We start from the raw sequence: 16,173 nt of genomic DNA, 5'->3' as shown, positions 1-16,173 counted from the left end.
TCGTTTTAAACCAAATTCAAATTAAGTAATCAAATTTTTGGTTCTACAAAACTCATTTTGATTCCCATCTTGTGAAACTTCAGGTTATCGATTTAAACCAAAAACCTAACTGCATTATCGTTTAGTTTGTTTTCAGTTTCTACCTGAATATTCAAACCAATAGAACCGAAACCCAAACAAGAGAACAGCCAAACTTGCAGAGTAGTTGGTGATTGTGAGATTTATATAAACTACCCAATTTCCATCATTTTCAACTTGCATAACAGAAATGTCCAACAAAATTCCATAAATTATTTAAAGACCAAACAAAATCTGATTAAAAATATAACACAAGATTCATTTGGAGTTGTGTTGCTATCAAATCAATGCGGATTTTAAAGATTTTGTGAATTCTTCTAGCTTTTTAAGGCCTTCTTCAGGAGATCCTGCATCACCTAATATTTTGACCATAGCGCTTCCAACAATCACCCCATCAGCTCCCCATCCAGCCACCTGCATGCGATAACCAACAATTAAACCCAAAAATATACCATCTCGTTGCTGACGTGGCACCACATCCTTTTTATATGTTATTAGATTAATAAATTTAATAGTACATGTTAACCCGTTTTGACCCATTATCCAAGCCACCTACTTTTAGCCTTTTAGGGGTGTCACTTGGGCCGGGCTTGTGGGTTGAACTGTTAAGCCTGAACATGGCCCTTATTTTTTCTAACACAACACAAAACTAAAACGAGATTCACAGGTTTAGGTTTCATATGAACGGGTTCAGGTCAGTTTTAAGTCGACCCATTTTAGTTAAACGGGTCACGTTCATGTCAACCCAGCAGGTTCACAGGTTGACCCGTATAGCCCATTAATTTATTTAAATGTGTTTTTTTGTAATAAATTAAATTGATTGGGTACCATGACAAATTAAAACTAAGAAATATGACATAAACTTATATAATTAAAATGCAATTTTTTATATATATATATATTAGCATTTTTTGTTGTAAAAATGTAAATTTAAAGTTTGGGAAAGCAAAAACACGCAGGTCCAAACACGACCCAAACACGAGTGAAATAAAAAACTTTCAGGTCAAACGGGTCGCATCGTGTCAGCCGGAAACACACAGGTCTTGTCGGGTTTACGTCGCTGACATGATTTTTGGATTTGGATCGTGTTCAGATTCGGGTCAAATTTTCGATTTCGTGTCAGGTTGGGCCCGCCAACTCGCAAACATGACCCGTTAACACCGCTAAACCAACCCTAACCCGGACACACTTAAAATCTTATAAACACTACACGACATGTTTAACCCGTTTATTGACAGGGTGTAAACAAGTCATTAAATTTGAAGTACGTTGAACGGGATGGTGAGCTTTAAGAAACGGGTTAATCAGTATAATTAAACTAGTTAAATAGGTCAAGCAAAACAAGACCCGTTACTTTGGGTTGACTCACCTGTTTCACATGCTCAGGTGTAGAAATGCCAAATCCAACAGCCACAGGCTTACTCGATTCCTGTCAAGGATCAAATAAATATATAATATTAAACAGAAAATTCATCCAGCCAAAATATTAATTTACATCTTATTACTTAGATATAAAAAAAAAGTTAATAGTCTCAACAGAACAAACCGCTTTAATTTCCTGCAGAAGAGATTGAACTTTCCCGCTTACTGAAGTACGAGCCCCCGTCACTCCAATAGAACTCACCTATATTACATTTTTTGTAGTTTTATCACAATTTGTCACCATTAAAAGATGTTTATAGCAGTTAAATTTAAATAATACAACTGGTTAAAAAAATTAATGAAACTTACAAGGTACAAAAATCCCTCGGTAGCTTCAACAATTGCTTTCATTCGTTCTCTTGGAGTAGTAGGCGTTGTTAATAACACCTTAACAAATAATGAAATTTAGTAACCTAATACACATTATTATATTTAAATACAGTGTATAAAAATCAAAAAGTAATAAGTAATATTATGTAACCTACCAACTCGATGTTATGTTTGGAAGCTTCTTGTCTTAACAGCTCGGTTTCTTCCAGAGGAACATCTGGCACCACAAGCCCTAACAACACACACAGTTGACCGATCAAACCACAAAGACATCGTCGACTATTATCTGTATATAGAGTTATAATCAAGTGTGATCTAGCTTATTATAAGTTACCATGCACTCCAACTTCTTTCACAGTAACCATAAACTTCTCCACTCCACGTTTAAGAATTGGGTTGTAATAAGTAAACAAAGCAATCGGACACGATAGTTGTGGTATCACCTAAACAGAGTTAAAATTATTAACACAACAATTATAAAAAAGTTACAAACAATCATGTTTGATAAAGGGTACCTGTTTTAACATATTAAGAATTGAAGCAAGATTTGTGCCTCTTGCTAATGCCCGTGTGGCTGCAGCCTGCATGAAGAAATATAAAAATAAATATGAATACAAAATGTAGGTTTGGAAATTGTGTAATAATTAAAGATTATTTAACAAAATGATGCATTTAACCTGAATAACGGGCCCATCAGCTAATGGGTCAGAATATGGAACACCTAATTCAATAATATCTGATCCACAAGCGTCGAGTATTTTCAGTGCTTCTGCTGTTGTTGATAAATCGGGGTCACCGGCTGTGATATATGGAATGAATGCTACCTTTGGAACATACAAGAGTTGGTAAGAACAGTTTACGGGTGGAAATTTTGAACCGTTGAGATATTAACGGGTGAATCAGGTTATGTTTATCTCTAACATGTCAAACTGGCATAACAATAAACTTAAAAACATCAAGAAAGAGAACGTGTCAACTAGGTCCCGCAAGTGAAAAGTCACCTGAAGTGTATTCTTGATGCATAAGTCTCCAAGATCATTTTATATAGAAAAATACTTAATTTTGCAATTACATTTGACCCTTTTATGAAAGATACATTTGACCTTTTATAAAAGATCAATAACTTTATGCAAAAATGACTGAAAACATACCTTTGCGATTAAGTTTGACCCTTTTATGAAAAATCAATAAGTTTACTAAACATATACTTTTGCAATTACATTTGACCCTCGTTATAAAAAACCAATATACCCTAACCAAGTCAGTGATCCATGTTTGGATTTGTGTATTAAGTTTTCTTATTATTATTTAAAGTCAAAAGTCAAAGCACATAAGTCAATGATAAATGCAAATGTAAAACAACGTAACCACAATTATCTGAGCACATACTATTTGCTTCTATATTCTTTGAGTTACAATAATAATAATAATCAATTTGAAATGACACATCCAAATAGAAAATTAAAAACCCCTAAATTCAAAATTGAAAACCCTAATTCAACAAGCAACCACATTGCAATCGAGAACCACAGAAACATTAATACTAACTCAACAACCAATAATAATAATAATCAATCCGATTAACGAACAATCAACGAATAATCAATTATAATAAAGCCTAAGAAAAATTAACCTAAAAAAACTTACTTTGCCGTCGTTTTTGAGTTTGGTGAAGGTGTCGGAGAGTCCGAGAGTGGATGAAGCGACGGCGACAGTTGTCATCGGAGACTTGAATGATTTTGATTTCAGAATGGAGTTTGGAGAAGAATGAAGACGAAAGAGAGAGTGTGGTTTGGTGGTGTGTTGTTGCAGGTGGACAACTGAAACTGATGATTTGGTAGCAGCAATGGACAAGTACATCTTTGTTGATTCTGATTGATGCTATTTGCGGCCAGAAGGAGGGGTTTATATAAAGTTAATTACTTTCTACTTTGGATGGGATTTTGTTATTAAAGTTACATTAACCAAAAGTATTTTGTCATGAAATTAGGGACTATATCTATGTGTTCACTTGATAATAATAATAATAATAATATTCAAACTTATCTTCTTTCTTATTCATATGGATGAACGTTACAAAATATCTTTCTTGGGTGGGATTAAAATTAAATTTGGACGGATTCCTTAACATTTTCAAAATTTTGATCGGTCAGTTTTTATCTACGTGTCAGATTTTAATTGGTCGAGAAATCTTGTCAGAATGATTACCAAAGTGTCGCTTAATCCATATCTCTTGTGATATTTTGGTAAAGTTTTAGATTTTTTTTTCTCTCTCTCTCTTCAAATGGTCCATTTTGAAAATTTTCCTCAATAAAAAAAGACCAAAAAATTACCAGAACGACACACACCGGTTAACTAAACCTTCCAAAATTTAAGATACAGTCTCTTATAATTCGATCAACCAAGCGACCGAGGTTGCAACCTTCCATCATGCAACACGTCACACCACTAGTGATTCATCTTTATTTATTTTTTTCTATTCCTCACAATTAATTTCACCGCTAATTTGATTATTGTTTAATAACTAGTATTTATGTTTTTAAAAATAATCTAAACACACCGTCTATTGTAAAACTAATCATAAACCATATTTATTTAAAAAAAAAGTCGGGATAGGTTTATGAATACTTGTGAAAATGAGTTAGGTTGAGTTGTGTCGTTTAAAGAAAATTATTTTTATAATGAAATGTTGGGTTAAGTTGGGTCACAAATGTAGGTTGTCTAAAGAATTAGGAAATCAGTTTATTTAAATCTTAATATTTTAACTAATATGTTCATTAATATCAAAAATATATAAATGTGAAACGGCCAAAATTAATGACTTAAATAATATATCTTAGAAAAGTGTAAAAACAAATCTGAACTTTGAATAAATAAAAACGGAAAAAAAGTTAAGATTAAGAAAAATAAAACTAAACTTTGGATCTAAATAGTTTGACCGAAAATATATATGGAAAATAATATGTTGTAGTTGCACAACCATTATTTTGGAGGATACCACAAATCTTACAAAATAAATATTTTTCTAAAAAGAAATCAGACTATAACTTATCCTCTGATGATAATCCATACAATTATACAAACAGTTTAACCAAGGGCAAAATAACTCGCATGATTATATATACAGATTTAGACTCGTGACAATAAGAATATCAAAATTAAACGTATTTGTAAATTGTCGGTATATCTTACTGTCATTCTATATTTTGCAATTTGCTGAAAACTAAATCTTAACGAACACATCAGGACCATCATTCCATACATATACCTAGACGTGCACAAAAAAACCGGTTCCGGAACCTAACTGGTGGAACCGAACCGGAACCAGTTCCAGTTCCAACCCGGTTGGTACAATACCCGGTTTGGGTATTTTTGTACCCGAAAATCGTACCCGGTTCTCATATTTGTATGTTAGTATCAGTTCCAACCCGGTTCTTAATTGTAACCGGTTCGGCTCGTACCCGGAAAAACCGGTTCCGGCGGGTTTTTTTTGAAGAGTCAAACAAAAGTCAAAGTAGCCGTTGGAATTCCAACGGTAATATAGCCGTTGGAACCGGTTTTTTAGCCACCAATTAGCCGTTGGAACCGGTTCCAACGGTAATATAGCCGTTGGAACCGATTTTCGAGAGACAATAGATCCGTTGGAACCGGTTCCAACGGTAATATAGCCGTTGGAACCGGTTTTTGATGCCCAAACCTATATATAACTTGTTTTCCACCACTAATTTCACCACCAAACTCAAAAACAAACTAAAATACTACTCCTTTAGCAAACCCGTTCCGTTACCCGACCATCCAACTAAATATTATTATGGCACCCATCAAAAAAACTAACAAGAATGCTAAGAAGAGTGTTTTTGTTGTCCCCGTTCCTGATACGGAGGACCCAAGGGTTGTTACGGTAGTCAACCATAACCGCAACCAAGACATATAGAAGAATTGGGATTTGATTGTGGATGACGAAGGTTATCAAAAGGCTCGTTGCAAACTATGTGGTTCAATATTAAAGCATGATTCCAACTCGACTTTGAGAAAGCACATCGGAAGCCATATTGCAAGGCGTTGAAAGGGATTGGCGCGACCGATCAAATTGACTTGGGTAAAGATGGTACACTATTTCGTTACAACACGACTCAAGTTCAAGATAGAATGGCAAAGTTCGTTATTCAACGAGGTTTGCCGTTTAACCACTTTGATGACCCAGAGTTGACGTCGTTGATTCGCGAAACTCTACAACCGAGATACACACATGTAAGTCGTACTACCTTAAGACGTCATTGTATCAGGTTGTGGGAGTGTGCTAAAAAAGAGTTAATCGAGTCTTTTCATTCTTTAGAAGCCATGGTTAGTTTAACTACCGATGTTTGGTCGGCACCACACGGGTTGCCCGAATCATACATATGTGTCACCGCTCATTGGGTTGATCCGTTGACATGGCAATTGATGAAACGCACCATCGCTTTTGAAAACTTTCCGTTCCCACATACCGCCGAAAAATTGTTTGAATTACTTGATGTAGTTATAACGACTTACAACTTGAGAAATAAAATATTTTCGATTTCGTTTGACAACGCTTCAAACAATACTAAGGCGGCTGAAAAATTTATCATTAAATATTCACCACCTTGTTTCGGGGATTTTTTTCATGTCCGATGTGTTGCACATATCATCAACTTGGTTGTTCAAATAGGTCTTGACAATGAAAACATTTGTGATGATTTAAAATACTTTAGACTTATGTTACAAGATGTCTTCAAAATTGGTAAAAGAAGACATCTTGAATATAAGAACTATTGCAAGTCGGTTGAAAGAAAGTATTTGGGGCCGAATTGGGACGTTCCAACCCGTTGGAACTCAACTTGTCATATGTTAAAGTGTGCTTTTGCCCAACGCCAAACTTTACAAGCTTTTCATAACAATCTTGTTGAAGAACGCGAGGCCGGTATGTTTCCGGAAAGTGTTTGGGTCCAAGTCGGTTATTTGTTGGAGTATCTTGACGTGTTCAAAAAGTCAACAACAAAATTATCGGGAGTCTATTACCCTAGTAGTTGTTGGGTTTTGCAAGAATTGTACTATATGTCTTGTGTTTTTAAAAGCTTTGCGGAGAAGAACAAACTCTTCGAAAATATTGTTGCGGTGATGAAAGAAAAGTTCATAAAATATTTTGAAAACATACCGCCGGTCTTTACTTGTGCCGCCGCATTAAACCCCTATTGGAATGTTAATGAGGTTGAAACAACGATTGAGGAAATATTCGACAACTTAGGTATGCACGAGATTGACCCGAAGTTGTCGACGGAAGCGAAGGACAAGTTCAACAAAAACCTTCAAGACCTTTATGACCATTATTTTCAAATGTATGGTCCAAGCACGAGATCGTCTTTTGTGAAAAAAATAACAACTAGTAGGCCGTGCAATGACCCACTTATAAACTTGATGAATGGGATTCGTGAATCGGCATCTAAGAGGCAAAGAGGAAACACACCAAGTAGCGAACTTGGTCGATATAGTGGAGCAAACTATGTTGAGGGCGCAACAGTCGACGAAATTCGCAATATTGATTTGTTGGCTTGGTGGAAAGGTAAACAAAACGAATTTCCCATTCTATCCGCCATGGCTCGTGATTTGCTTGCCGTACAAGCCTCAACGGTTGCTTCCGAATCGGTTTTTTCTCTTAGTGGGAGGGTGTTATCTATACGAAGAACAAAACTAACTCCCGAGTCTCTAGAGGTTTGCATTTGCCTAAAGGACCATTTGGATGCGGTGGATCGTGTACAACACAAGACGAACTTTGAAGACGAAATACCAATAGAGCGTCATATTCATGATGAGGAGGCGGAGGACGGGGTGTAATATCCAAATTTTTCAGATAATAATTATAATAGCTAAATTTTATGATAATAAAATAAGATGATTATTTAAATTATTATGGTTTAATAGAAATTGTATTGAATTTAGAATTTCGTTGGGAACTCAAATTTGATATGTAATCAAATGGTATTAGAGATAAGATAATATATATACGTGGGTTAACTTGTTAACGATATATATATATATACATATATATATATTATCACTTATGATTTGAGTAAAGATACCATTAAGTAGAATTTGAATATTATTATTGTAGTATATCGTTGCAAACTCATATAAATAAACAATTTAAATAAATAGATAGATAATAAGCACACCTAATCCTAAAATTTCAAGATATAATTTTTGAGCTAGTCTTATCACCTCCAAGTACATCTATGCAAAGCTACAACAAACTCATCATATTCATCAGGATGAACCTCTTGTTAATCACCTTCTTTTTAGACATATATATACTCTCAACACATATTGCTCTCATGAAAACGATAAACAACTCTGCCACCATCAATCGTTTTTTTTTTCCACTCCGGTTCTGTCGCCCCAAGTCACCGGCCTTCGTTTGCTGTTGATTGCACAACCATCTAGAATGCTGGAGTCTCCGTCAACTATCTCGAGTCTGTTTGGTTCATGAACATGTCGTCGGGGTCTCCGTGTTACCCACCACCCTGCGTCGTGTTCGGATTTGTTTATGTTGAACTACTATGACGGAATTGAGAATTCGGATCCACGCTAATCCCATCTATTTGTTTTTGTCCGGCGATGCAAACCTTGTTTAACTAAAATATTAATGTTGCCGTAATAATGGTTTTGTATAGTGGGAAATTACCTTGTCAAACTGTGTACTGTTAACATTTGTTTGTAAGTACCTACACGTGCATGTATTCATGACTTTAGTATCTTGTCTAGTAGTTCTTTGGAACATGACGTGTATAAACAACTAAGTTCTCAATTGAATATACTAGCTAACACCTATTTATTTTCGAATGTAATTTATATTAATAGATAAATTAACTAGAAGGTTAATTGATTTATTTAAGGGTTTTTTTTTATAATAAAAGCAATACTTAGATCATAAATATATATAAGGTTCTCCATCGCCGGATCATTGGTTAACCAACGAACAAGAAAACTAATTTGATGTTTCACGAATCTGAGTTGTTAGATATAATTAAAGTGTAGGGTCTTGATCAAATTAAGGGGGCTCGTTCATTTTTGCTTTGCTAATTTAAGGTACGGTTTCTGTTTTTGTTACTCTTAGTATTAATTATAGTCCGTTACTTTGTAGTACGGATTCTTGTTTCTGTCACTCATAGTATAAATTATATTCTGTTACTTCATAGTACGGATTCTGTTTTTGTTTCTTCTTAGTATTATTTATATTCCGTTACTTTGTGGTACGGTTTCTGTGTTCGTTTACTCTTAGTATTTATTATATTCCGTTATTTTGTAGTACGGTTTCTGGTTTCTGTCACTCATAATATTAATTATATTCCGTTAATTTGTAGTACGGTTTCTGTTTTTGTTTCCTCTTAGTATTATTTATATTCCATTACTTCGTAGTACGGATTCTGTTTTCGTTTACTCATAGTATAAATTCTAATCCGCTACTTTGTAGTACGGACTTTCGCTATTTTATATTTTAGTATCACCTAGTTGTCTCTACCGATACGACTCGGTTGGTCTTTAGATATTTTATACATCATCGACTTTTTATTTAGTTTTGTTCAACTATTTGTTTTGGTTACTAGTTTTGGTTAGAGAGATTTGTAGCATGCAATAGATTTTATAAACTCGTACTCATTATTGCATGTTCCTATGGATAATAATATGAATTTCTGTTAATATGTTATATGCTAGGCAGTTATATTGCCTTTCAGGTTTAGTACTCTGTTACCCGAGCAACACACTTTTCGTGACAGTGCGTAATCAAAGTTCACGGCGTCTCTGAAAGTACTCATGTAGTACCTTGGCCACTTAGAGGCGTATAGATCGATCTTAGCTCCGACTCCTGACTCCTGACTTCTGTTTGAGATGGAACAATGTGTGCACGCCACCCACACCGTCTCCTTGGTGCATGGACTAGCTAGCTGTGTACCCCTCTGTTTAGGCTCTGGGTGCTTCCGTATTACACGACCTATTTATTTTAACATCATCGTCGTGTATTTTAGTAATTATATTTTGTTTCGCTATATTTCTGGTCCGTTTTGATATGTGTATACGCATTTGGTTAAATTTGAGTATATTCAGATTACGTCCCGATCGTGTATCGGATTATGTTTCGCATCTAATTATAGTTCGGTCTAAAACGTGGTTTTACATCCGCAATAGTTTCAGTTTTATTTCAGTATGTGTTTTGTCTTATGTATGCCTTTACATGTACTATTGTTCTCTCCGTTACTGGGCAATTTTTGGCTCAGCCGTATTTTCTTGTTTGTGTCTGTCTTATTTGCTAACATGTAATTCGGGAAATCGGGGAGATCAGTGATGAGAGTAAAATGAAGCTCAAGAATAAGGACTTGATTTAATTTATTTAAGCATCTAATAAATTTGACTTAGAATTTCTTTCAGTGTTTTTAACTCTTTTGGTTGCCATGGGATTCTTTTCATTTCATTTAAATGGTTTTGTTTGGTCTATGATATCTGTAATAGTGACACGTCAGCCTGCTCCGGGTTGGGGTGTTACACGGGGTTTCTTCCGATAACGAAGACGAGGGTGAAGACGAGAATGAAGACGAAGAAGAGTTGTAATTATTTGTTTTGGTAAAATTATTTGTAACTTGTTCAACTAATATTTAGTTTTGATTTGTTTTATTATAATTACTTTTGTTACTCATGATTAATTTTTGTTACTTTTTTAATAACGACGAACATTTTATTTATTTAAAAAATAACTATTACAAACATTATTAAAACATAAACGATACTAAACATAACAACTAAAACATAAAAAACAAAGTCCGTCGTTTTAATCTGGGAATACTTATTTTTGGGTTGTAGAGCCGGACGACTCTCCCACTTCCGTTTTTTTAGCTTCCAAACTTCTTTTCTCTCGACAATACTTATTCGTATGTTTTCGTAATGTCGAGTTGGACCCTGCTTTAAGAAACTTCGAGCAATATTTGCAACGTGCCAACTCATGTGAGTCGGTCATGAGACACAAATCATAATGAACCCAAACATCGGGGCATCTTGTTGTTTCGATCACCATAACAACGTCATCATTAGTTGCCATTTGTTGTCGGTTTAAGGTTAATTGTGGTTTGGAGTGTGTTTTATAGTTTTGAAAGTGGTTTAACAAGTACACAAACAAACCTTGCTATTTAGAGTAAAAAAATAACCTATTTATAGTTAAAAAACCGGTTCCAACGGTCAAAAACGGCTATATAGCCGTTGGAACCGGTTCCTAACGGCTATGATATTTAAATTTCAAAAAAAACCGGTGGAACCGGTTTTTACGTAAAAACCGGTTCCGGTTCATACCCTACCCGGTTCTTAAAAGTTAGCATATCTGGGCATCGGTTCGGGTCAGGAACCGAACCGGTTCTTGATTGGAACCGGTGCCATTTTACAACCCGGTGTGAAAAAACCGGTTTCGAACCGGTTCGGGTTTTCCAGTTGAACCCGATTTATGCACCTCTACATATACCACAACAACATGCATTACATAAACAGTTTGTCAAATTCAACATCCAAAAATCTTGCCATGTTTTGCAAAGAGTAAATCTGAACAGACGAAGTTCAGTTACACATTTCGGTACAACAATCAACACCTCCAACCGACAAATTATTAGAATAGAAGATAAACATTTAACGCAAATATAGCTCGTCTTAGCATGCATCTAGGTCACGACATGGGGGCGGTTTAGGCTCACCCAACAACGTAGTGTTCCCACCTTCAGGCCCACAGTTGATCCTTTGTGGGTTCTGTGTGCCACGCTGCCAAAACAAAACAATGTAAATAATTATGGTAATGAGTCAAACGGGTTGAGTTGACCCGCAACATTTAATTTTTCAATTTTATGAATTATTACCGGTGGCTTCTCTCCACGCTTTAGAGCCTCGACTATCTCTACAACTTTCTTCGGTGTTACGTCTTCCTGTTTGTTTAAAAAAATCTAACTTTATCTGGTGGTTTTAAAAAGAAATAAAGAAAATAAAAAGATGGTTAAATATGCTTACATAGTAGTTATATGTATATCCTTCAGACCCATTTGAATAGTCTGCAACAGTAATCATAGGAGCATTGACACAACAACCCTGCATATAGTAAAACAAACAACAAAAGCCATCAATTTATTAAAAAGTTAACAGATAAAAATTTCAATAACATGCCACCAAAAATTATGGCTAATAACTAATAATCCAATTTATCGAAAAAAATAATTTAGGTTGAGATTTAACTCCAAGAAACTTCTAAGCCACCCAACCGGTTTCACCGGTCTATTCATAAAGCACGAAACTTTGAGTTTTCGGCATGTGCAAAACATGAAAAATGCTGACTTACCATGCATTCCATTTCTCCAACAGAGAATAGTCCATCTTTTGTAACCTCTGGGCATATCATAAACAAAAAGACAGTATATTTAGAATCTACATGTAACATGCTTAAATGCTAAACGGCTTTTAAAAAACGGGCCAATAGGTTTCCAAATGGCTGCAAATAATTTAATAAAAAAGAAAAAAACTAACCGTTTCGTTTAACTCCCAAATGCTTCAATAATGCATCTTCAATATCCCGTGACCCACGGATCATGCAAGGAGTTGTTCCACATACCAAAAGATGGTATTTTCCAACCTAAAAAACCGTTTTCCATATTTAAAATTCCACATTCAGATAGAAAAAAAATGTCAAAAAATGATTTTGAATCCTTACCTTTGATCTGTTGAACATTGAATAAAATGTTGCAACCTCATACACACGGATAGGAGCAACTTCTATCACTTTAGCCACCTTTAGCATGCATCAGATTGTAACATTAGTGTAAAAACCAATAAATATTATTACTCGCTAGTAAATTGAAAAACCAGCTTTCACGGTAGCAACATACTGCATTCATTGCTGAAACAGGGAGCCACCCTCCATGCTGCTGTTGTGCAAGATCCAGCAGAGGAATGACTGCTGATTGCTTGTAATTTGATGGATAATGAGACAGTATCTCTTTCACCTGCATGCAGCAAATAGACCCTAGAATTCAAGATAACAAACACTTTTAACAAAAGCAAATATAGGTCCATATCTTCTTGCGCCTAGACCCATTTTCCATGAGAGGCCCAATATAAGTGCTTCTAGTTGCCTAGACCTATTGGTATTGACGATGGATCAAGAACACTGATCATTTAAACCATTATGTTTTGAACTTTTGGTTTTAATTTTTTGAACATTTTGGTATTTGAACTTTTAGTACTTTACTTCGAACATATTGTTATTCAAGTTTTGGAATTACATTTGAATCTTGACTCTTTTAGATCTTTTGGTACTAATTAGACGATATAAAATGTTATCAATCCTTTCCGTTTATTTTATATGAAGAATAGTATTATTTTTCTAATACATTATATATTTCAATTCTTTTTATTTAAGCTCTCACTTTTTATGTGCCTTGCGCCTTGAGTGCGTCTAGCGCCTTTGATGACTATGATCCAGATGCATAATTCTTCCAAAAGTCAACAATTTCATTTACATAAATCCACTTAATACATACCAAATCAACTAAATTATGAGTAAACCAGATACAAAATATCAAGGAATCTAACGTGATTCTTATGCTTATATCATCCTACAATATCGGCCTACCCAATTAAGCTCAAAAATAGTTCCACAAAAATAACATGTTTTTAGAACTTTAGGCCACTTTCTATCCCTAATTCCTTGTTAATAATAACTCGTAAAATCCGAATAACAAGAGCATATGATGGCAAGTGACCTTAGGTTTATTAGCTTCACTGAACTCCCATGGAAGATCAGGGTTATTATCGGGAGAATCAAGGTGCTACACACACAATCAAATCCATAAAACATTAGAAAATGAAACATATACATATGAAAACAGATCAATTTAATTAAGACTTACATAGTTTAGGGCAGTGGATAACGATCGAGTTGTCTGAAAAAACCAATTAATAGATTTCAGATAATGATGCGATGAATACAAAATTGAAGGGAATTGAAAGTAAAAAGAGACCTGATGGAACTGACGGACGGCTTGACGGATCTCGGACAGACGTCTGGATGCCAATCGAGCCAACATTTTTGAGGTGTGACTGACGGCGAACAAATTGGGGGTGGATGTTTAACGTCTACGCACCGTGACGACGTTTGTACTCGTGGCTTCCACAATTCCACGTGATGATCTATTTTGGGTCATCAAACTTATTGGGCTTGGGCTAAATGATGTATAAATATCATTTAGCATAAAAATATTTTTTGTTAACCTTATTAACCTTGAAATAAACATTTTTTTAACATTAATTTTGTTAACCTTTTGAAATTAATCGGTTTCTAAATGGTTTCGGGCAATGTTGCAAAAGTCACTAGGCGGTCCCTAGACGGACGACCCCCTTAGAGGGAGTACTCGGGGAGTAATCGAATAGTACTCGAACATGATAAATTTAAAGAAAATTAATTTTTTGGGTAATATATATATTTCAAATATTATAAGTTTACTAATATTTATAACAAAGTAAGTGAATATCAATATAAATAAAAGAAATACAAAATTATTTTAGAAAATGTTAATCATTAATTGTTTTTTTTATTTTTATTTTTTATAGAAAAATTACTTATATTCTTCCAATTTTAGAAACATAGATATTACATCAACATAGCAGGTATGCGGGCAACAAGCTGCGCCGCCACCCCTGTAACACCCCGACCAAAGGCGGATTATACATCGGGGCGCCACATATTGCTTCATTACTCGCGACACTATTGGTGTCAATATTTATTAATACACATTTTATCGCGCACCAGCGCAGCGGGGAAAATAAAGAACATAAATCAAACATAAATCAATATATTATAAATTATAACATTCAAATAACATAAACTTGTCTTGTTACATTTTAATCTAGGTCCAAAACAAAAGTAAACATCCTATGTGTCCTCAAGCTTCAAAGCAGCTACTGTAAACCTGAACATGTGTTAAAATAAACGTCAAACACTTGCGTGTTGGTGAGAAATCAAGTTTAATAGATAACCATAGATAATCATAGATAATCATAGATAATAACAGCAAATCTGCGCACAACACGCGTATGTCTAGAGTTTAACAAGGGTGTAATCAGATTGTGATCAAGCCTAAGATAGTTCATAGATCATAGTTCAATCCATGCTCCCAATTGAGCATAAAAACGAGAAAACATCTGTGCAAGTGTAAACAAAGAAAACCGTAAACGATAGGTCCTCCCGTGTTCAACTAATGGTACCAACGGAACTGCGGAATAGGCCGAACAAAGCGGTTAATGATACACATACAAATAAACAGCCAAGTAAACGTCCTCAACACATGGGATACTGCGCGACTAAAATTTCATAAACAGTTTAAGACTCAGTTTTGTATGAACACATGAACATCCCAAAGCATTTAAAAATAAAAAGGGATTAGATACGAGATAACTCACTTGATAAAGATGCGATGTAAGATAATGCAAGAACCAACTCTTAAACAAGCAAAGTTAACCTATAATTAAAGATTATGTTTCAACGATCGGTTTTAGGTCTAGGTAATAAGTTAGCATAATTAATAAGTAAATTATTATATATAATATATTACCGGAAAAGCAGGAAGAACAAGGAGGAAGACGGAGGCAAGAGAGGAGGCGGCAGGAGGACAACGGCAGAGAGCAAGAGGGAGGAAGAGATAATAAGTGTAGTGTGTGAAGTGTTAAGAAAATAGTATTATATTTATAGGCAAACCCTAGGGGACATAAACCCTAGAAAAGATCTCCAAAAGTAAAAGAAAAGATAACAGCAAAAAGATTCCAAAAGCAAGATCTCAAAAGATAACAAAAGATATCAAAAGCAAAAAGTAAAAGATCTCAAAAGATATGGCAGCAGGAAAAGAGGAAAAGCAAAAGGGAAAGCTGTCAGGGAACAGTAAAAAGCATGGGCGGAGACAGAAAAAGGTACAGGTTAAGCATGGCAAAAGCAGATCCTCAAAAGATAATGTCAGTCACTTTATCTGTCAACCAATGGGGTTGGTGCGCATGCTGCGCCGAAAGTAACTTTTCAGACAAAGCAGATTAGGTCAACAGCTCAAAAGATAAGACAACACAAAAGCAAACGGCTAGATTTAAACAGAACTCAAAGGGTTCAGCGCGAGAAGGCTGAGTGCGCGAGCGCGAAGGCTGGCACAACAATCCTTAGCGCGCTGCGGGAAGAATCACAAATCCTTAGCGCATCTCTCTCAACAACAACAACGGATTAAGGGTTAAATTCGGAAAAATTTTCAAAAAAAATTCTTTTTTTGG

General features: G+C 35.1%; 2 protein-coding genes across 3 annotated transcripts; both read right to left on the bottom strand.

Annotated features, from left to right (window-relative positions):
- Positions 1-222: 222 nt before the first annotated feature.
- Positions 223-3,736, bottom strand: LOC143591639 (tryptophan synthase alpha chain-like). The gene is made up of 9 exons (XM_077071791.1): positions 3,478-3,736; positions 2,508-2,654; positions 2,346-2,411; positions 2,165-2,273; positions 1,986-2,062; positions 1,810-1,887; positions 1,625-1,702; positions 1,448-1,507; positions 223-492 (listed from the first exon to the last, which is right to left on the bottom strand). The coding sequence occupies exons 1-9, from the start codon at positions 3,688-3,690 to the stop codon at positions 358-360; spliced, it is 963 nt and encodes a 320-aa protein (XP_076927906.1). The 5' UTR covers positions 3,691-3,736; the 3' UTR covers positions 223-357.
- A 7,611-nt stretch (positions 3,737-11,347) lies between these two features.
- Positions 11,348-14,052, bottom strand: LOC143591638 (NADH dehydrogenase [ubiquinone] flavoprotein 2, mitochondrial-like). Of its 2 annotated transcripts, none has more exons than XM_077071789.1 (10): positions 13,887-14,052; positions 13,776-13,808; positions 13,629-13,694; positions 12,753-12,869; positions 12,578-12,655; positions 12,394-12,499; positions 12,209-12,255; positions 11,884-11,961; positions 11,736-11,801; positions 11,348-11,640 (listed from the first exon to the last, which is right to left on the bottom strand). In XM_077071789.1, exons 1-10 carry the CDS (start codon positions 13,950-13,952, stop codon positions 11,533-11,535), a joined length of 765 nt encoding a protein of 254 aa, XP_076927904.1. In that variant the 5' UTR covers positions 13,953-14,052; the 3' UTR covers positions 11,348-11,532. The 2 variants fall into 2 exon arrangements, with proteins under 2 accessions (XP_076927904.1, XP_076927905.1); XM_077071790.1 differs by having other exon boundaries at positions 13,776-13,812; positions 13,900-13,967.
- Between the last annotated feature and the right edge of the window lie 2,121 nt (positions 14,053-16,173).

This window comes from Bidens hawaiensis, unplaced genomic scaffold (assembly GCF_021521415.1).
Source record: "Bidens hawaiensis isolate Kalapana, Puna unplaced genomic scaffold, B.hawaiensis_p1.1 tig00039960_1, whole genome shotgun sequence".
NCBI classification, from domain to species: Eukaryota; Viridiplantae; Streptophyta; class Magnoliopsida; order Asterales; family Asteraceae; genus Bidens; species Bidens hawaiensis.
The sequence above is the reverse complement of the archived record's forward strand: the minus strand, read 5'-3'. Positions and strand labels throughout refer to the sequence as shown.